The sequence below is a fragment of the Montipora foliosa genome, chromosome 9 (assembly GCF_036669935.1).
Source record: "Montipora foliosa isolate CH-2021 chromosome 9, ASM3666993v2, whole genome shotgun sequence".
Classification (NCBI taxonomy): domain Eukaryota; kingdom Metazoa; phylum Cnidaria; class Anthozoa; order Scleractinia; family Acroporidae; genus Montipora; species Montipora foliosa.
In genome coordinates, this window is record NC_090877.1 from 42,504,245 (window position 1) to 42,526,442 (window position 22,198).

The window sequence follows — 22,198 nt, forward strand, 5'->3', positions numbered from 1 at the left end:
ATGTCCTGAAGGATGGGTGCTTTTTGATGACTTCTGCTATAACGCCCGTGACACCGTCAAGACTTGGCAAGAAGCACGGGATTACTGTTCAGAAATGAATGCAGACCTTGTGAAAATCACCAGTCAGCAGGAAAATGATTTCGTCCTAGCACTAGCCAGGAGGGATGCCCCAGGTGTGGAACAGGTCTGGATCGGACTCTTGTGGCATGCAAGAGGCGCAAACTTCTGGTGGAGTGATCTCTCTGTACCAGTCTACAAGAACTGGGCTCCAAATGAACCGAACGGGAACGCCAACGAGCCATGCGGCATGATGTTTACTGGGAAAAAGACAGATCAGCGTCCCCAAACGGCGTCTGGCTACTGGAATGACCTGAAGTGTTCAAGGGATCAGGCGTACCAAAACTGGGAATGCGGCTTTGTCTGCAAGAAACTGGCCTAGATAGCAAGCCAATTTCAGCGATTAATACCAGCAAAATTGTGATAGGATTGCTTAAAGGACACTATGCTATTAACGCGGGACTATTGATTCTTTCCTAAAAGGACTTAAAGTGTAATGAAGGAAAAGGGAAATTAAGGAAACGGTGTGTAATAAAAAAAACTAATTAAACCATTGCTAGCTTTTTTTGTTCGTTCATATTTTTCGGCAGTCGCATAACAGGAGGCCAATACAGCAGTTACTGTGCAGAAGGAGGTCAGTGTTTTTAAGACGTTCGCGTTAATTGTTTCTGCGCATCCTTACTACGCACGGAAATACACAACCCTAACAATGAACAAAATCTATCGACTAAAAGTTTGAATTTTTTGTAAAATGTACGATCGAATTCTGTTCTTTTTAGCTCTTCGTTCATCCGTGCAACGTTTTCAAATACCTTTTGAAGGATTAAGTTTTGTGAAAACGTTGCCTTACATACGGCTGGCGCGCGGAAAATTTGAATTGACCAATCAGGATTCAACAGGCGGAAAAAACTTGACTGTCTTGACGTCAATGTAAGGTAGCATGAAAGACATTGAAATCACGTTACCTTTTCTCACTGGAGATGGCATTACATATAACAATAAAGGATTCAGAATTCCAAAAGCCATATCAGATTGTAAAAAGTTAAAAATTTGAACCACTTTTTGTCTCCAAGCTTCTAATTTGGCGCCAAAAATGGGCCGCTAGCGTTCGGCACGGCAACTTGCTGTTAGTTTGTCGAGTGTCGCCAGGTATGATAATAGTTGTGCTAATAAGCGAGTCCTCCTCAAATAAAACCCTAAATTCTCAAGTTAATTGTTAGAAGAGGCCAAAGCAACTTTAGAATTGTCTTTATTTTTGTTAGCTGCCAAGAAAATGGCTATTATCGTGTCCTTTCGGTAGGACAGCTAGGTTTTGACCGCTGCTCGTACTGCGGGCGCAGCCACCGTATGCAAGAAGTAAAATTTGGAATTATTTTCCCAACAGACCCACTTCTTCAAAATATGACTGAGATTGTTTGCCTCCGTTGACTCACCTTCGATATTGTTGACTATAAATCTCTGTAGACCATGCTGAATTACGTGCGCCAATTTTTCAAAATCAGGGAAGTTTTCCCCACCTTTATCTCTGAAACGAAGACGGTGACCCCCTATTTTTTTTGCATTTCTGACGCAAGTAAGTCATTATCTAACTGCAGTAAAAAATTTTAAAAAAATATGTCGACTAGAAAATTTTCGCGCGAACGTCCTTTAGTGTAATTTGTCAGTGAAAGTGATTGATTTTACCAGAGACTCTACATTCTGTACAATTTGTCTGTATGTGTGTTTCACTTCGACAAATTGATTCTGAAAGTTTACGGTAGGGTCCCACGGTGAGATTTCCGGTCTGTACTTCATGTAACACTACGTATAATGTCCCAAGAGTCCTTAAGCTTTTAAGAGGGCGATTTGCAAGATGGACTTAGCGAATGTTCTCGATGGTACTTGTGACTCTTGATAGTTTTATAGGGAATTGTTATTTCTTAGTTTTTAATTCTATGTAATGCGTACATCCTATTCTATGGTTAAACATATAATACGTGCGGATATTTTGCGAGTTGCGTAGTATTTCGGGGAGAGGAGAAATATGAACAATGAGCAAAATGTCCGCTCGTATTATATGTAAAACTATAGAATAAGAGATTTATTATTCCACTACCAAAAAATTGTTATTTTGGCCTCTATCCTACAGTGTAATACCGCCTCTCATTTTGCAAGTTCTCTTGACCATACATGGTGAAATGACGCAATAGTGGAATAGTAAATGTATCAATTAATTTCTTATTATCAGATTATTGTAGTGTTATAGTGAACTGTCATTTCTTTCTTTCTTATTTTTTAATTGTATTTAATACTGTTCCCAATTGTCTTCATTAGCTAAATACCTTTTGACAGTTTAAAAAACGATCAAATATGTGTGTAAGAATTCATTCATTTTCAAGTTTTTAAATCTTGTTTAAGTAAACATGTTTTGTCTGTGTGAATGGGGCATTAGCGCATTAATGCGTACTCAACGTTTTGGTTTTTTTTCATCGATCTGCAGAACACTATTTCCCTTCAGCCTAAAAAGAAGTACTCTTGAATGACCAATCGAACTAAACCGGCCAAGTTGGAGGTTGGGGTATTCGATCTCGGCACCTGCTGATCACAGGTACATATATAACTAATCTACTAGAAACTGTACTAATAACTACTGTACTAAAAATAACAACAAGGAGTTTGTACGTTGAGAATGGTAATTAAAAGGCGACGACTGAAATTAATTAGGCACTAAATTCGCGCACCTGTCGCTTTAATTATAGAAATATATATCTAACCGATTTTCCAAAAACATGCCCCTAAAGTCTTTGGCATCGTTTTCATAAATCCAGACATATATTGGCACAGAATTTTCCGAAATGATCAGGGAATGCCCTAGTCTGACTCCAGATGCTTTAGAAAGACCCACAAAAGTTAGACACGCTCACGAAAAAATAACACCGAACAAATGCCACCCACTTTCCGACTGGGATTTTTGGCTTATTTCAAAAGTTATGACTATCTTAGTGAAAAGATTGCGTGTTTTATCGAAAATCAAAGTTTAACTGCGTGTCAAGAACAAACCAGACAAGTAATTAAAAATACCCAGACACATAATTTTAGAGGAAGGTGTCAAGAAGACATAGCGATGTTGATCACATCCTCCCACTCAAATCTGACGGGAAACGAACTTGATTAGTGAACCTCTATACTTTTGGAAAAAGGGCGCTACATTAAGAAAACCTTATCATTTTTGTTATTTTAATGAATATACCCCCGTAATTTACAATTATTAAGCTTTCAGAAAAAAGATACTTTAAAGGGGCTTGCATGAAACGTCCCACCGTAAACCGGCACGAACGAATTATGGTCATTTGGGGTATACTGATACCTTAAGATTTCCACCACCACTCAGTTAGATTATTGGCGATTGAATTTTATCGCTCTGAGAAATCGTCGGCTGATAAGAGTTTTGTTCTGAGAATAAGTGTCGTACTACTTGAGACCTTGCCTCGTACCGGTAATAAAAAATGAAGTTGTTTATCAATTTCATCTGGAGAGTAGCCTGCCAATAATTTCTTTGTTAAGAAAATGACGCCTTGTAGTTTTAGAGCACAAAACAAGATACGTTGTTTCTGTCCTTACCGTAAATCACAAACGTCGGCTTTAGGAGGCTAAAAATAAACGGATAACCAAACACATGCAAATGCCGACGCAACGTTTCTCGTCAAATTTTCATTGATTTCTTTAAAAAAAATTGTCCATGATTTAATCTTTGGACAGAGTCATATCCTCAATTAGGAAGCTGAGACATTAGAAAGAGCGCAATTGAGCTTTGAGCGCAGGGTAAAATTTATGACTTAAAAAGCGGCGAAAGCAATTCTGCCGTATTTCGTGACAAGGAAACACAGCCTAATGATTTTACCCGACGAAATACGTCAATCTGAAGGTTTGTTCAGCACGCCACGAAGCGAATTCCAAATCACATTATGCAGGCTTATGGCATGGACAAAACGACGTGTAACTTATTTGTTATTCCACTTGTGTGTTTTCGCGCATTGCAGTAAACTTTTTAATAATTGGTCGATTGCCTTGATAGGTCCCAGTTAATCATATCACGAAATATTTGCAATTATGGATTACGGAGAGCAAATCGTGCGTGCTGTTTATCATGCTGTCGCCCAATTTTGTGTGCGTCTTAATCAACTTTGTTTCAACACCAAGTCATTTACTCAAGGCACCATTAATCTAATTGAAGGTTTATCTCACGTTCGCTTGGGTAAATATTCATCAAGGTTGCTTCGTAAGGAATCGTTTTCCGTGATTATGACTATGTGACCACAGCTGTTTCGGTGGACATAAATTACACGTCAATTAGGCTTCCAATGTGCTATCTCGCACGTATAACGACCTCAGTATTCTACGAAACTTATCATTCACACAGAGCAGGCTGCTAGAGCAGATAGCAAGAGAACAAGGTACACGTGGAGTTTGTTGTGGTGTTTGTTCATTTTTCTTTTCCTCGTTGATGAATTATCCTGAAGGCCCAAATGAACGGGCCTAACTTTGGGTCGAGCGTGCGGCTTCTGTGGTACATATTTGGTAACAATGCTTAAGTGAACTGAGACAATTTAAACTAAGAGGAAAATGGCAGGATATGCGTGATGTATACCTTGTCGGTACATTTGGACGATCTCAAGGCAGAAAAAGCCATTTTAAGTCAAAATCAAAATGCTAAGTAACTTTAAAATGACGCAAATAGTAACCTCGCTAAGATGTTGTCTTGATCCAGTTGCAGAACCGACCCTGATCCTTGCAGATAACTGACTTGTCGGCCTCCAGGAAAACAATAATTATCATCAGCATGAAGATTCTTGTTCTGACGCTGCTCCTGGCTTACCTCTCAGCTGTTAAAGCGTGTAAGAACAACTCTTTTTGCCAATTTTAGGGTTTACGTCCCTTAGCTTCAAATACGTACCTTGATCAACACCTTTACCCTGTTTGAAAAGAGGTAAAGACCGTCCCTAACTATGTCTCTGCAGCATCTCAAAGGGAGTAAATGCCTTGTGTGATTTTGTCAAATTTCGTGCGCCTTTGAATCAGTTTTTCGTGGTTTTTGTGCTTGCTAGCTTGTAAACATAGGCGCTAAGAAGTCGAGTTCTTTGGGTGGCACTCCTCTGCTTTGAGCGTGATTTGATCACGTACTCAGTTACCACCAGAAGTCTTGTCCATGGCACTTTTTGTAAGTTGAAAACTACACATTTATGCCTTTTTTGCTAATAATCAATTCGTTGAATGGAAGTTGAATAGTTTTATTGCAAGTTGTGACAACATGTACAAGATCAATAAATCCAGGGCACTTATCCTGTCTTGTGCAAAGGGGAGTTTCCTCGATTTTCTTTTTAGTGTTTGATAACTGAGTTTGTGGTTAGCTACATTAGATGCTGTTGACTATTTTGACTTCCTACTTAATACCCGATTTGCTAGGGACCTTCCGTTTGCTCATTGCGTGGGCTTTGGAGAAGTAAAAAAAAAGAGAAACCAAGAGTTGGCAAGATCTCAATACTTTCTAATTTTCTGTAACTCGCTCAATTACGGCCTGACCACACCTAGTTTTCGGGAAAGCCTTTTCATAACTGCCTTATAGGCGTGCGATTTCCGACAAAGGCATTGTGTCAACGAGCCTAAGAAATCCATTACGAGTTGACTTAATCAGCAAGCTGCAGTGCTCTGTGCGAGGCTGGACTATTTAGGAAGATAGGAAGCATTCAGGGTGCTCAAAGATTTTCAGCGTTATTTCTTTCCTTCCTGATACCAACAGAGGCAAACGTTCGCCTTGCTTTTGGAAACAAAGACTTCAGATTGTCTGAGAATCGAGTGACTAGCTCTCCCGAAAAAAATTTCCTTTCAAGAGCTCGCACTTTCACTTCCGTCATTTCCGTATCAGTTTTGTCTTGCGTACAAAAAAACCGGGAATACCACTATTCGTGGGATAAAAAATTCCGTTACCCCAGCGTTTAGCATGTCCACGGCCGCTGACCTAGGAAGCTGCGGACTCTGGGTACGAGATTGAAAATCGTCCCTAGTACGATTCCACTAGGTCGAATGAGCCACAACGGTAAGGATTTCCTACGTGTTATTCCGGTCCAATCCCTGCTCAATTTAGCATGAAATTCCAAACAACGCTAATGCCCCGCTCATTGGAGCACGTTCAAAGTGTCAAATGCCCTGCTAATGTCCGCATAGTCCCGGGGTTTGGGGCCGGGGATGGGCGGGGATTTATTTTGATAAGTGCTTAAGGGTTAAACGCCGCCGAGGCTGAACTAAAAGCAAGATTTATGATAAATAGTCTTGCTCTTGTGCCGATTGTGGGGTTTTGCTCCCCTAGGATAAAATTTAACTTTTATAGATGACGCCGATTTCTCACAAAGGAGGGCCTTTGATTTTTGATATTTTTCTTAATAAATGGTCCTGATAACCTCTATATTTTTAGACTCATCATGTCCTGAAGGATGGGTGCTTTTTGAAGGCTTCTGCTATAACGCCCGTGACACCGTAAAGACTTGGCAACAAGCACGGGATTACTGTTCAGAAATGAATGCAGACCTTGCGAAAATCACCAGTCAGCAGGAAAATGATTTCGTCCTAGCACTAGCCAGGAGGGACGCCCCAGGTGTGGAACAGGTCTGGATCGGACTCTTGTGGCATGCAAGAGGCGCAAACTTCTGGTGGAGTGATCTCTCTGTACCAGTCTACAAGAACTGGGCTCCAGGTGAACCGAACGGGAACGCCAACGAACCATGCGGCATGATGTTTACTGGGAAAAAGACAGATCAGCGTCCCCAAACGGCGTCTGGCTACTGGAATGACCTGAAGTGTTCAAGGGATCAGGCGTACCAAAACTGGGAATGCGGCTTTGTCTGCAAGAAACTGGCCTAGATAGCAAGCCAATTTCAGCGACTAATACCAGCAAAATAGTGATAGGATCGTTTAAAGAACACTATGCTAGTAACGCGGGACTATTGATTCGTTCCTAAAAGGACTTAAAGTGTAATGAAGGAAAAGGGAAATTAAGGAAACGGTGTGTAATAAAAAAAACTAATTAAACCATTGCTAGCTTTTTTTGTTCGTTCATATTTTTCGGCAGTCGCATAAGAGGAGACCAATACAGCAGTTACTGTGCAGAAGGAGGTCAGTGTTTTTAAGACGTTTGCGTTAATTGTTTCTGCGCATCCTTACTACGCACGGAAATACACAACCCTAACCCTAAACCCTAACAATGAACAAAATCTATCGACTAAAAGTTTGAATTTTTTGTAAAATGTACGATCGAATTCTGTTCTTTTTAGCTCTTAATTCATCCGTGCAACGTTTTCAAATACCTTTTGAAGGATTAAGTTTTGTGAAAACGTTGCCTTACATACGGCTGGCGCGCAGAAAATTTGAATTGACCAATCAGGATTCAACAGGCGGAAAAAACTTGACTGTCTTGACGTCAATGTAAGGTAGCATGCAAGACATTGAAATCACGTTACCTTTTCTCACTGGAGATGGCATTACATATAACAATAAAGGATTCAGAATTCCAAAAGCCATATCAGATTGTAAAAAGTTAAAAATTTGAACCACTTTTTGTCTCCAAACTTCTAATTTGGCGCCAAAAATGGGCCGCTAGCGTTCGGCACGGCAACTTGCTGTTAGTTTGTCGAGTGTCGCCAGGTATGATAATAGTTGTGCTAATAAGCGAGTCCTCCTCAAATAAAACCCTAAATTCTCAAGTTAATTGTTAGAAGAGGCCAAAGCAACTTTAGAATTGTCTTTATTTTTGTTAGCTGCCAAGAAAATGGCTATTATCGTGTCCTTTCGGTAGGACAGCTAGGTTTTGACCGCTGCTCGTACTGCGGGCGCAGCCACCGTATGCAAGGAGTAAAATTTGGAATTATTTTCCCAACAGACCCACTTCTTCAAAATATGACTGAGATTGTTTGCCTCCGTTGACTCACCTTCGATATTTTTGACTATAAACCCCTGTAGACCATGCTGAATTACGTGCGCCAATTTTTCAAAATCAGGGAAGTTTTCCCCACCGTTATCTCTGAAACGAAGACGGTGACCCCCTATTTTTTTTGCATTTCTGACGCAAGTAACTCATTATCTAGCTGCAGTAAAAAATTTTAAAAAAATATGTCGACTAGAAAATTTTCGCGCGAACGTCCTTTAGTGTAATTTGTCAGTGAAAGTGATTGATTTTACCAAAGACTCTACATTCTGTACAATTTGTCTGTATGTGTGTTTCACTTCGACAAATTGATTCTGAAAGTTTACGGTAGGGTCCCACGGTGAGATTTCCGGTCTCTACTTCATGTAACACTACGTATAATGTCCCAAGAGTCCTTAAGCTTTTAAGAGGGCGATTTGCAAGATGGACTTAGCGAATGTTCTCGATGGTACTTGTGACTCTTGATAGTTTTATAGGGAATTGTTATTTCTTAGTTTTTAATTCTATGTAATGCGTACATCCTATTCTATGGTTAAACATATAATACGTGCGGATATTTTGCGAGTTGCCTAGTATTTCGGGGAGAGGAGAAATATGAACAATGAGCAAAATGTCCGCTCGTATTATATGTAAAACTATAGAATAAGAGATTTATTATTCCACTACCAAAAAATTGTTATTTTGGCCTCTATCCTACAGTGTAATACCGCCTCTCATTTTGCAAGTTCTCTTGACCATACATGGTGAAATGACGCAATAGTGGAATAGTAAATGTATCAATTAATTTCTTATTATCAGATTATTGTAGTGTTATAGTGAACTGTCATTTCTTTCTTTCTTATTTTTTAATTGTATTTAATACTGTTCCCAATTGTCTTCATTAGCTAAATACCTTTTGACAGTTTAAAAAACGATCAAATATGTGTGTAAGAATTCATTCATTTTCAAGTTTTTAAATCTTGTTTAAGTAAACATGTTTTGTCTGTGTGAATGGGGCATTAGCGCATTAATGCGTACTCAACGTTTTGGTTTTTTTTCATCGATCTGCAGAACACTATTTCCCTTCAGCCTAAAAAGAAGTACTCTTGAATGACCAATCGAACTAAACCGGCCAAGTTGGAGGTTGGGGTATTCGATCTCGGCACCTGCTGATCACAGGTACATATATAACTAATCTACTAGAAACTGTACTAATAACTACTGTACTAAAAATAACAACAAGGAGTTTGTACGTTGAGAATGGTAATTAAAAGGCGACGACTGAAATTAATTAGGCACTAAATTCGCGCACCTGTCGCTTTAATTATAGAAATATATATCTAACCGATTTTCCAAAAACATGCCCCTAAAGTCTTTGGCATCGTTTTCATAAATCCAGACATATATTGGCACAGAATTTTCCGAAATGATCAGGGAATGCCCTAGTCTGACTCCAGATGCTTTAGAAAGACCCACAAAAGTTAGACACGCTCACGAAAAAATAACACCGAACAAATGCCACCCACTTTCCGACTGGGATTTTTGGCTTATTTCAAAAGTTATGACTATCTTAGTGAAAAGATTGCGTGTTTTATCGAAAATCAAAGTTTAACTGCGTGTCAAGAACAAACCAGACAAGTAATTAAAAATACCCAGACACATAATTTTAGAGGAAGGTGTCAAGAAGACATAGCGATGTTGATCACATCCTCCCACTCAAATCTGACGGGAAACGAACTTGATTAGTGAACCTCTATACTTTTGGAAAAAGGGCGCTACATTAAGAAAACCTTATCATTTTTGTTATTTTAATGAATATACCCCCGTAATTTACAATTATTAAGCTTTCAGAAAAAAGATACTTTAAAGGGGCTTGCATGAAACGTCCCACCGTAAACCGGCACGAACGAATTATGGTCATTTGGGGTATACTGATACCTTAAGATTTCCACCACCACTCAGTTAGATTATTGGCGATTGAATTTTATCGCTCTGAGAAATCGTCGGCTGATAAGAGTTTTGTTCTGAGAATAAGTGTCGTACTACTTGAGACCTTGCCTCGTACCGGTAATAAAAAATGAAGTTGTTTATCAATTTCATCTGGAGAGTAGCCTGCCAATAATTTCTTTGTTAAGAAAATGACGCCTTGTAGTTTTAGAGCACAAAACAAGATACGTTGTTTCTGTCCTTACCGTAAATCACAAACGTCGGCTTTAGGAGGCTAAAAATAAACGGATAACCAAACACATGCAAATGCCGACGCAACGTTTCTCGTCAAATTTTCATTGATTTCTTTAAAAAAAATTGTCCATGATTTAATCTTTGGACAGAGTCATATCCTCAATTAGGAAGCTGAGACATTAGAAAGAGCGCAATTGAGCTTTGAGCGCAGGGTAAAATTTATGACTTAAAAAGCGGCGAAAGCAATTCTGCCGTATTTCGTGACAAGGAAACACAGCCTAATGATTTTACCCGACGAAATACGTCAATCTGAAGGTTTGTTCAGCACGCCACGAAGCGAATTCCAAATCACATTATGCAGGCTTATGGCATGGACAAAACGACGTGTAACTTATTTGTTATTCCACTTGTGTGTTTTCGCGCATTGCAGTAAACTTTTTAATAATTGGTCGATTGCCTTGATAGGTCCCAGTTAATCATATCACGAAATATTTGCAATTATGGATTACGGAGAGCAAATCGTGCGTGCTGTTTATCATGCTGTCGCCCAATTTTGTGTGCGTCTTAATCAACTTTGTTTCAACACCAAGTCATTTACTCAAGGCACCATTAATCTAATTGAAGGTTTATCTCACGTTCGCTTGGGTAAATATTCATCAAGGTTGCTTCGTAAGGAATCGTTTTCCGTGATTATGACTATGTGACCACAGCTGTTTCGGTGGACATAAATTACACGTCAATTAGGCTTCCAATGTGCTATCTCGCACGTATAACGACCTCAGTATTCTACGAAACTTATCATTCACACAGAGCAGGCTGCTAGAGCAGATAGCAAGAGAACAAGGTACACGTGGAGTTTGTTGTGGTGTTTGTTTATTTTCTTTTCCTCGTTGATGAATTATCCTGAAGGCCCAAATGAACGGGCCTAACTTTGGGTCGAGCGTGCGGCTTCTGTGGTACATATTTGGTAACAATGCTTAAGTGAACTGAGACAATTTAAACTAAGTGGAAAATGGCAGGATATGCGTGATGTATACCTTGTCGGTACATTTGGACGATCTCAAGGCAGAAAAAGCCATTTTAAGTCAAAATCAAAATGCTAAGTAACTTTAAAATGACGCAAATAGTAACCTCGCTAAGATGTTGTCTTGATCCAGTTGCAGAACCGACCCTGATCCTTGCAGATAACTGACTTGTCGGCCTCCAGGAAAACAATAATTATCATCAGCATGAAGATTCTTGTTCTGACGCTGCTCCTGGCTTACCTCTCAGCTGTTAAAGCGTGTAAGAACAACTCTTTTTGCCAATTTTAGGGTTTACGTCCCTTAGCTTCAAATACGTACCTTGATCAACACCTTTACCCTGTTTGAAAAGAGGTAAAGACCGTCCCTAACTATGTCTCTGCAGCATCTCAAAGGGAGTAAATGCCTTGTGTGATTTTGTCAAATTTCGTGCGCCTTTGAATCAGTTTTTCGCGGTTTTTGTGCTTGCTAGCTTGTAAACATAGGCGCTAAGAAGTCGAGTTCTTTGGGTGGCACTCCTCTGCTTTGAGCGTGATTTGATCACGTACTCAGTTACCACCAGAAGTCTTGTCCATGGCACTTTTTGTAAGTTGAAAACTACACATTTATGCCTTTTTTGCTAATAATCAATTCGTTGAATGGAAGTTGAATAGTTTTATTGCAAGTTGTGACAACATGTACAAGATCAATAAATCCAGGGCACTTATCCTGTCTTGTGCAAAGGGGAGTTTCCTCGATTTTCTTTTTAGTGTTTGATAACTGAGTTTGTGGTTAGCTACATTAGATGCTGTTGACTATTTTGACTTCCTACTTAATACCCGATTTGCTAGGGACCTTCCGTTTGCTCATTGCGTGGGCTTTGGAGAAGTAAAAAAAAAGAGAAACCAAGAGTTGGCAAGATCTCAATACTTTCTAATTTTCTGTAACTCGCTCAATTACGGCCTGACCACACCTAGTTTTCGGGAAAGCCTTTTCATAACTGCCTTATAGGCGTGCGATTTCCGACAAAGGCATTGTGTCAACGAGCCTAAGAAATCCATTACGAGTTGACTTAATCAGCAAGCTGCAGTGCTCTGTGCGAGGCTGGACTATTTAGGAAGATAGGAAGCATTCAGGGTGCTCAAAGATTTTCAGCGTTATTTCTTTCCTTCCTGATACCAACAGAGGCAAACGTTCGCCTTGCTTTTGGAAACAAAGACTTCAGATTGTCTGAGAATCGAGTGACTAGCTCTCCCGAAAAAAATTTCCTTTCAAGAGCTCGCACTTTCACTTCCGTCATTTCCGTATCAGTTTTGTCTTGCGTACAAAAAAACCGGGAATACCACTATTCGTGGGATAAAAAATTCCGTTACCCCAGCGTTTAGCATGTCCACGGCCGCTGACCTAGGAAGCTGCGGACTCTGGGTACGAGATTGAAAATCGTCCCTAGTACGATTCCACTAGGTCGAATGAGCCACAACGGTAAGGATTTCCTACGTGTTATTCCGGTCCAATCCCTGCTCAATTTAGCATGAAATTCCAAACAACGCTAATGCCCCGCTCATTGGAGCACGTTCAAAGTGTCAAATGCCCTGCTAATGTCCGCATAGTCCCGGGGTTTGGGGCCGGGGATGGGCGGGGATTTATTTTGATAAGTGCTTAAGGGTTAAACGCCGCCGAGGCTGAACTAAAAGCAAGATTTATGATAAATAGTCTTGCTCTTGTGCCGATTGTGGGGTTTTGCTCCCCTAGGATAAAATTTAACTTTTATAGATGACGCCGATTTCTCACAAAGGAGGGCCTTTGATTTTTGATATTTTTCTTAATAAATGGTCCTGATAACCTCTATATTTTTAGACTCATCATGTCCTGAAGGATGGGTGCTTTTTGAAGGCTTCTGCTATAACGCCCGTGACACCGTAAAGACTTGGCAACAAGCACGGGATTACTGTTCAGAAATGAATGCAGACCTTGCGAAAATCACCAGTCAGCAGGAAAATGATTTCGTCCTAGCACTAGCCAGGAGGGACGCCCCAGGTGTGGAACAGGTCTGGATCGGACTCTTGTGGCATGCAAGAGGCGCAAACTTCTGGTGGAGTGATCTCTCTGTACCAGTCTACAAGAACTGGGCTCCAGGTGAACCGAACGGGAACGCCAACGAACCATGCGGCATGATGTTTACTGGGAAAAAGACAGATCAGCGTCCCCAAACGGCGTCTGGCTACTGGAATGACCTGAAGTGTTCAAGGGATCAGGCGTACCAAAACTGGGAATGCGGCTTTGTCTGCAAGAAACTGGCCTAGATAGCAAGGCAACTTAAGCGATTAATACCAGCAAAATTGTGATAGGATTGTTTAAAGAACACTATGCTATTAACGCGGGACTATTGATTCTTTCCTAAAAGGATTTAAAGTGTAATGAAGGAAAAGGGAAATTAAGGAAACGGTGTGTTATAAAAAAAACTAATTAAACCATTGCTAGCTTTTTTTGTTCGTTCATATTTTTCGGCAGTCGCATAACAGGAGGCCAATACAGCAGTTACTGTGCAGAAAGAGGTCAGTGTTTTTAAGACGTTCGCGCTAATTGTTTCTGCGCATCCTTACTACCCACGGAAATACACAGGCCACGTCATGCATGATCGCGCGCGCAAAGTAATAAAATCAACAAATGATATGGCAGATGGCCATCGCTATAGCTTTTCCTGGATTTAACGATCTTGGACGTACAGTGATCCCCATTTTCCTCTTGATGAATCATTTTCTGTACCAACCTTCTGCGTCTAGCGGCACAATGAACAAAATCTATCGACTAAAAGTTTGAATTTTTTGTAAAATGTACGATCGAATTCTGTTCTTTTTAGCTCTTCGTTCATCCGTGCAACGTTTTCAAATACCTTTTGAAGGATTAAGTTTTGTGAAAACGTTGCCTTACATACGGCTGGCGCGCGCAAATTTTGAATTGACCAATTAGGATTCAACAGGCGGAAAAAACTTGACTGTCTTGACGTCAATGTAAGGTAGCATGAAAGATATTGAAATCAGGTAACTTTTCTCACTGGAGATGGCATTAAATATCACAATAAAGGATTCAGAATTCCAAAATCCATATCAGATTGTAAAAAGTTAAACATTTGAAACACTTTTTGTCTCCAAGCTTCTAATTTGGCCCCAAAAATGGGCCGCCAGCGTTCGGCACGGCAACTCGCTGTTAGTTTGTCGAGTGTCGCCAGGTATGATAATAGTTGTGCTCATAAGAGAGTCCTCTTCAAATAAAACCCTAAATTCTCAAGTTAATTGTTAGAAGAGGCCAAAGCAACTTTAGAATTGTCTTTATATTGTCTTTATTGTCTTTTTTCACGACAAAGAGCATGATTCGGACACTTCTCATAAAGATATTTTTGAAACACTTCTAGTTCGCAAATCCAAATGGACTCCCCCAGAGGGACAATTTGCCTCTTTAGATTTTTTCACCAAAAAATGCCGTCACGACATTCACAAACTTAAATTCAATCGCAACACTAATTTTTCCAACCTTTCCTCGGAAGAGTGGGCGGCGCTTAAAAATCTTAGTAAACGCAACGACATAGTTGTCAAATCGGCCGACAAAGGCGGCGCGGTAGTTGTTTGGCGGTCCGACCTTTACCAAAAAGAAGCTTTGCGGCAACTTTCGGATACCTCGTTTTATACCAAAATCCCTAAAGATCTCACTTCCAACAATCAAAAACTTGTCAAAGACACCATTCAAAATCTTATAGTTAATCAAGAATTACCGGACACTGCCACTAATCTCATCATCAACACCCCTAGAACTTCGTGCATTTACTTCTTGCCTAAAATTCACAAACCCAACAACCCAGGTCGCCCTATCGTTTCTGCCTGTAGTTGCCCCACCGAACTCATTTCTAGCTACTTAGACAGGATTATGACGCCTATCGTCAAATCTTTGCCATCATACATTAAAGACAGTACACACGCACTACAAATTTTCCGCGATTTCAATTTCTCCGGCCTAGACAAACTTATTTTCACCATGGACATTACATCTCTATACACAGTCATTCCTAATAGCGAAGGTCTTCAAGCACTTAAACACTTTTTCGATCAACGCACTGTCAAAGAACCTAGCTCGGAAACGCTCCTCCGCCTTGCCGAACTAGTTTTAACGCTTAATTGTTTTTCATTCGCCGGCAACTATTACAAACAAATTAATGGTGTAGCGATGGGCACAAGAATGGGACCTAGCTATGCCAATCTTTTTGTAGGATATGTTGAACACCAATTTTTTAGTCAGTACAACGGCCCCAAACCTGAACTCTACGGCCGTTACATCGACGACTGCATCGGCGCTATTTCATCCAGCAGAGAAGAACTCGATCAATTTATAACCTCCGTCAACTCTTTTCATCCGGCTCTTAAATATACCTGGGAAATTTCGGAAACTTCATTGGCTTTTCTAGATATCAACGTTTCTATTAGAGGCAACGTGCTATGTACTAGTGTGCACTACAAACCTACTGATTCACACAGTTATTTGTTGTATTCATCTTCACATCCATCACATGTCAAGAACTCCATCCCTTATTCTCAATTTCTTAGACTTCGACGTCTATGTAGTGATGACTCCGATTTTTCCAGCAAATCAGAGGAGATGTGCCAGTTCTTCGAAAAACGTGGCTATCCTGTCTCTGTGGTCAAAGCGGGCCATCATCGCGCCCAACAATTTGATCGACAGTCATCACTACAAACGTCACAAAAAGATAAGAATGACAGAATTCCATTCACCCTCACTTTCCATCCTCATAATCACGCAGTCAAAAGCATCATTCTTAGTAATTTTAAATTACTCCAAAATGATCCCGAGACTGGTAGAATCTTTTCGCAACCTCCACTTATCTCATTCAAACGCGACCAAAACGTAGGCAACTTTTTAGTTAGAAGCGCGCTCAAAACTAACGAGCAACCCGGCACTTTCAAATGCGCGCGCTCACGATGCAAAACTTGTCTTTTCATTGTTAACACTAGCAAGATATCGGGACCTAAGCGATCTGTTAAGATCACCGATCGTTTCACATGTACCTCCGCAAATGTGATTTATTGCATAACCTGCACGTTATGCAATAAATTATACATTGGTGAGACAGGTAGACGACTAGGTGACCGATTCCGCGAACACCTTCGCGATGTTGAGAAGAATGACAAGGATACATCCAAGCCAGTCGCTCGCCATTTTAATCTGCCTAACCACTCCAAAAAACACATGGCTATCTGCGGCATTTCCCTACATCTAGGTACGACGGAAAGCCGCAAGAATCTGGAACAAAAATTCATCTTTCAAATCGGCACCCTTAATCCTCACGGTATTAACGAACGCTTTTCATTTAACTAATATATTCCTATTTTTCACGTTGCCATGTTACCACCAATAGCGTAGCTCCTACTCTACTATAAAAACTACACGTAACCCATAATCCCTCGATTCGCTCTGACGAAGGGCTAACGCTCGAAACGTCAGCTTTTAGAATCTCTGTACGGTGGCCAATTTACATTATCAACTCCGTTGATAAAACCAAATTTTTATTTTTGTTAGCTGCGAAGAAAATGGCTATTATCGTGTCCTTTCGGTAGGACAGCTAGGTTTTGACCGCTGCTCGTACTTCGGGCGCAGCCACCGTATGCCAGGAGTAAAATTTGGAATTATTTTCCCAACAGACCCACTTCTACAAAATATGACTCAGATTGTTTGCCTCCGTTGACTCACCTTCGATATTTTTGACTATAAACCCCTGTAGACCATGCTGAATTACGCGCGCCAATTTTTCAAAATCAGGGAAGTTTTCCCCACCTTTATCTCTGAAACGAAGACGGTGATCCCCTAGTTTTTTTGCATTTCTGACGCAAGTAACTCATTATCTAACTGCAGTAAAAAATTTTAAAAAAATCTATCGACTGGAAAATTTTCGCGCGAACGTCATTTAGTGTAATGTCAGTGAAAGTGATTGATTTTACCAGAGACTCTACATTCTGTACAATTTGTCAGTATGTGAGTTTCACTTCGACAAATTGATTCTGAAAGTTTACGGTAGGGTCCCACGGTGAGATTTCGGGTATGTACTTCATGTAAGACTACGTATAATGTCCCAAGAATTCCCCTCTATACCCCTGTATATCATTGTATACCCCCTTATATACGTTCCCGGAACGCATATTAATGTCTGTGTCTGGTTCCCAGTCCCTTTCCTACTACACGTTTTTTAGTGCTTGCCATGATCTAAACATTAAATTTTTAATTCTCGAGCAAGAATCATCGTCTGAGAGCGTTAACATCACAGACCACCCGAAAGCAATACTCCTACGCATTTAAATAAAGATTGGTAAGAAGCAATTATTCCTCCCCGAAAGCGTAGTAAGCCACCTTAAAGCAAAATGTTATCCAAAAGGAACTGAAAATTTGAAATCTAAACTTCCAGTCTTCGGTTAACCGAGGAAAACTACACGATGGGCTAAATACTTCACCTAGCGCAATTGTCATTGACGAGGTAACCAAAGGAAAACACCCGAAGAACAAAATATACTGAAGAAGACTGGTACGATACGGACCTAAGAGAGCCTTAATGAAAAGTGTGAAACAAAAAGGACGGAACGCACGGACTGTTAACGAAGCAAGCGGGCGCGAAAACAAAGAAATAACTTGCCAAAGAATTAGATAAAAATAAAATGTGCACTGAGATCTTACAGTTTCTGCGTTAAAGCAAGAGGGCCCGACCAACTTTCAAATCAGTCAGATAGAGGAAGAAACAGGCAAACACGGAGGGACTGACCATCAAACGACGTAGGCCACAAGGTCATAGGAATCGCCTTAGGTCAACGTCCTACCAAGATCGACCCGTCCAAATCAAAATACCTCCAAAACAGAAATTGCTACCTGGTAGATGCCACAATCTCTTGTTAGAGGCCCTTAGGACTAATGACTTTTGTAAGGCCTTCTCCGAAGTCGTGGGACTCTATAGGTCTACCCTAGTGAGTTAGAGATATTTGAAGAACTGTTGAACACACCGTACAGTTATGTTTTTTGAGTTTGTTTTGCTACTACATCTAGATGATAAAAGCAAGCGGGTACGCCAACTGTAAAGAATAGGCGTCTTAGGATCTTTTAGTTTTAATTTACAAAGTGAAGCATAACCCCGTTCCTAGGTCCATTAGTAATACTTATTGTAGTTCCGATAAGGAAAATCCCACTCATCATAGAATTTCCAGTTCCTAGTTCATCAGGTATCTGGGACTGTATTTCTGTCCTGAGTTGAAAGAACATACTTGGAGAACTTAAGACTCAGACTCTACTAGACGAGTAGGGGTCTTTTCAGTCATCATCCCCGCCCCCACCTTGAACCAACCAGCCATCTGTCAGAGCAGACACGAAAAGAAAAGAAAAGTAGGGGTCACCGAACATCCAAGATCGTTAAATCCAAGCAAAGCTATAGCAATGGCCATTTCCTCTATCATTCTTCATTTCAGTAGTTAGCGCGCGCGCTCGATGCATGACGTGGCATGTGAATTTGCGTGCGCTGTAAGGATGCGCAGTAGCAATTGGCGCGAACGTCCTTAATCAACTTTGTTTCAACACCAAGTCATTTACTTAAGGCACCATTAATCTAATTGAAGGTTTATCTCACGTTCGCTTCAGTAAATATACATCAAGGTTACTTCGTCATCGTTTTCCGTGATTCTGACTATGGGACCACAGCTGTTTCGGTGGACATAAATTACACGTCAATTAGGCTTCCAATGTGCTATCTCGCACGTATAACGACCTCAGTATTCTACGAAACTTATCATTCACACAGAGCAAGCTGCTAGAGCAGATAGCAAGCCAGAACAAGGTACACGTGGAATTTGTTGTGGTGTTTGTTTCTTTTTCTTTTCCTCGTTGATGAATTATCCTGCATGAAGGCCCAAATGAACGGGGTTAACTTTGGGTCGAGCGTGCGGCTTCTGTGGTACATATTTGGTAACAATGCTTAAGTGAACTGAGACAATTTAAACTAAATGGAAAATGGCAGGATATGGGTGATGTATACCTTGTCGGTACATTTGGACCATTTTAAGTCCAAATCAAAATGCTAAGTAACTTTAAAATGACGCAAATAGTAACCTCAGTAAGCTGTTGTCTTGATCCAGTTGCAGAACCGACCCTATCCTTGCAGAAAACTGACTTGTCGGCCTCGAGAAAAGCAAAGATTATCATCAGCATGAAGATTCTTGTTCTGACGACGCTGCTCCTGACTTACCTCTCAGCTGTTAAAGCGTGTAAGAACAACTCTTTTTGCCAATTTTAGGGTTTACGTCCCTTAGCTTCAAATACGTACCTTGATCAACACCTTTACCCTGTTTGAAAAGTGGTAAAGACCGTCCCTAACAATGTCTCTGCAGCATCTCAAAGGGAGTAAAGGCCTTGTGTGATTTTTTTAAATCTCGTGCGCCTTTGAATCAGTTTTTCGCGGTTTTTGTGCTTGCTAGCTTGTAAACATAGGCGCTAAGAAGTCGAGTTCTTTGGGTGGCACTCGTCTGCTTTGAGCGTGATTTAATCACGTACTCAGTTACTACCAGAAGTCTTGTCCATGGCACTTTTTGTAAGTTGAAAACTACACATTTATGCCTTTTTTGCTAATAATCAATTCGTTGAATGGAAGTTGAATAGTTTTATTGCAAGTTGTGACAACATGTACAAGATCAATAAATCCAGGGCACTTATCCTGTCTTGTGCAAAGAGGAGTTTCCTCAATTTTCCTTTCAGTGTTTGATAACTGAGTTTGTGGTTGGCCTCATTAGATGTTGTTGACTATTTTGACTTCCTACTTAATACCCGATTTGCTAGGGACCTTCCGTTTGCTCATTGCGTGGGCTTTGGAGAAGTCAAAAAAGAGACAAACCAAGAGTTGGCAAGATCTCAGCACTTTCTAATTTTCTGTAACTCGCTCAATTACGGCCTGAACACACCTAGTTTTCGGGAAAGCCTTTTCATAACTGCGTTATAGGCGTGCGATTTCCGACAGAGGCATTGTGTCAACGAGCCTAAAAAATCCATTACGAGTTGGCTTAATCAGCAAGCTGCACTGCTCTGTGCGAGGCTGGACTGTTTAGTAAGATACAAAGCATTCAGGGTTTTCCGCATGTGATTGAGGAGTACAGGTGGGACAAAGTTGTGGCGCCGGGCGGTACTAAAGAGAGCTTTATACTGGGATGAGCATAGAAGTGCTCAAAGATTTTCAGCGTTATTTCTTTCCTTCCTGATACCAACAGAGGCAAACTTTCGCCTTGCTTTTTGAAACAAAAACGTCAGATTGTCTGAGAATCGAGTGACTAGTTCTCCCGAGAAAAGCTTCCATTCAAGAGCTCGCACTTTCACTTCCGTCACTTCCGTATCAGATTTGTCTTGCGTACAAAAAGACCGGGAATGCCACTATTTGTGGGATAAAAAATTCCGTTTCCCCAGCGTTTAGCATGTCCACGGCCGCCGACCTAGGAAACTCCGGACTCTGGGTACGAGATTGAAAATCGTCTCTAGTACGATTCCACTAGGTCGAATGAGCCACAACGGTAAGGATTTCCTACGTGTTATTCCGGTCCAATCCCCGCTCAATTCAGCATGATATTCCAAACAACGCTAATTCCCCGCTCATTGGAGCGTGTTCAAAGTGCCAAATGCCCTGCTGTGTCCGCATAGTCCCGGGGTTTGGAGGCGGGGAGGGGCGGGGATTTACTTTGATAAGTGCTTAAGGGTTAAACGCCGCCGAGGCTGAACTAAAAGCAAGATTTATGATAAATAGTCTTGCTCTTGTGCCGATTGTGGGGTTTTGCTCCCCTAGAATTCCCTGTAAGGAGGATAAAATTTAACTTTTATAGATGACGCCGATTTCTCACAAAGGAGGGCCTTTGACTTTTGATATTTTCTTAATAAATGGTCCTGATAACCTCTATATTTTTAGACTCATCATGTCCCAAAGGATGGGTGTTTTTTGATGGCTTCTGCTATTACGCCCGTGACACCGTAAAGACTTGGAAAGAAGCACTGAGTTACTGTTCAGAAATGAATGCAGACCTTGCGAAAATCACCAGTCAGCAGGAAAATGATTTCCTCCTAGCACTAGCCAGGAGGGACGCCCCAGGTGTGGAACAGGTCTGGATCGGACTCTTGTGGCATGCACGAGGCTCAGACTTCTGGTGGAGTGATCTCTCTGTACCAGTCTACAGGAACTGGGCTCCAGGTGAACCGAACGGGAACGCCAACGAACCATGCGGCATGATGTTTACTGGGAAAATCACAGATCAGCGTCCCGAAACGGCATCTGGCTACTGGAATGACCTGAAGTGTTCAAGGGATCAGGCGTACCAAAACTGGGAATGCGGCTTTGTCTGCAAGAAACTGGCATAGATAGCAAGCCAATTTCAGCGATTAATACCAGCAAAATTGTCATAGGATTGCTTAAAGAACACTATGCTATTAACGCGGGACTATTGATTCTTTCCTAAAAGGACTTAAAGTGTAATGAAGGAAAAGGGAAATTAAGGAAATGGTGTGTAATAAAAAAAACTAATTAAACCATTGCTAGCTTTTTTTGTTCGTTCATATTTTTCGGCAGTCGCATAACAGGAGGCCAATACAGCAGTTACTGTGAAGAAGGAGGTCAGTGTTTTTAAGACGTTTGCGTTAATTGTTTCTGCGCATCCTTACTACGCACGGAAATACACAACCCTAACAATGAACAAAATCTATTGACTAAAAGTTTGAATTTTTTGTAAAATGTACGATCGAATTCTGTTCTTTTTAGCTCTTCGTTCATCCGTGCAACGTTTTCAAATACCTTTTGAAGGATTACGTTTTGTGAAAACGTTGCCTTACATACGGCTGGCGCGCGAAAAATTTGAATTGACCAATCAGGATTCAACAGGCGGAAAAAAACTTGACTGTCTTCACGTCAATATAAGGTAGCATGAAAGACATTGAAATCACGTTACCTTTCCTCACTGGA

The 22,198-nt window shown here is 40.8% G+C and overlaps 2 protein-coding genes and 2 long non-coding RNA genes across 4 annotated transcripts in view; all 4 read left to right on the forward strand.

The window, feature by feature from the left end:
- LOC137970910 (1-aminocyclopropane-1-carboxylate synthase-like protein 1) overlaps positions 1-22,198 on the forward strand; it is a 114,647-nt gene that overhangs the window by 79,293 nt on the left and 13,156 nt on the right. The gene's annotated exons all lie outside the window — the stretch shown is intronic.
- Positions 4,333-7,128, forward strand: LOC137970244 (uncharacterized). Its single transcript, XR_011116783.1, has 3 exons — positions 4,333-4,490; positions 4,805-4,931; positions 6,506-7,128. It is a non-coding gene; the product is annotated as an uncharacterized lncRNA (long non-coding RNA).
- LOC137970147 (uncharacterized) lies at positions 10,858-13,644 on the forward strand. The gene is made up of 3 exons (XR_011116767.1): positions 10,858-11,015; positions 11,329-11,455; positions 13,030-13,644. It is a non-coding gene; the product is annotated as an uncharacterized lncRNA (long non-coding RNA).
- On the forward strand, positions 19,023-21,769 carry LOC137971050 (perlucin-like protein). Its single transcript, XM_068817769.1, has 3 exons — positions 19,023-19,048; positions 19,347-19,475; positions 21,155-21,769. Exons 2-3 carry the CDS (start codon positions 19,418-19,420, stop codon positions 21,598-21,600), a joined length of 504 nt encoding a protein of 167 aa, XP_068673870.1. The 5' UTR covers positions 19,023-19,048; positions 19,347-19,417; the 3' UTR covers positions 21,601-21,769.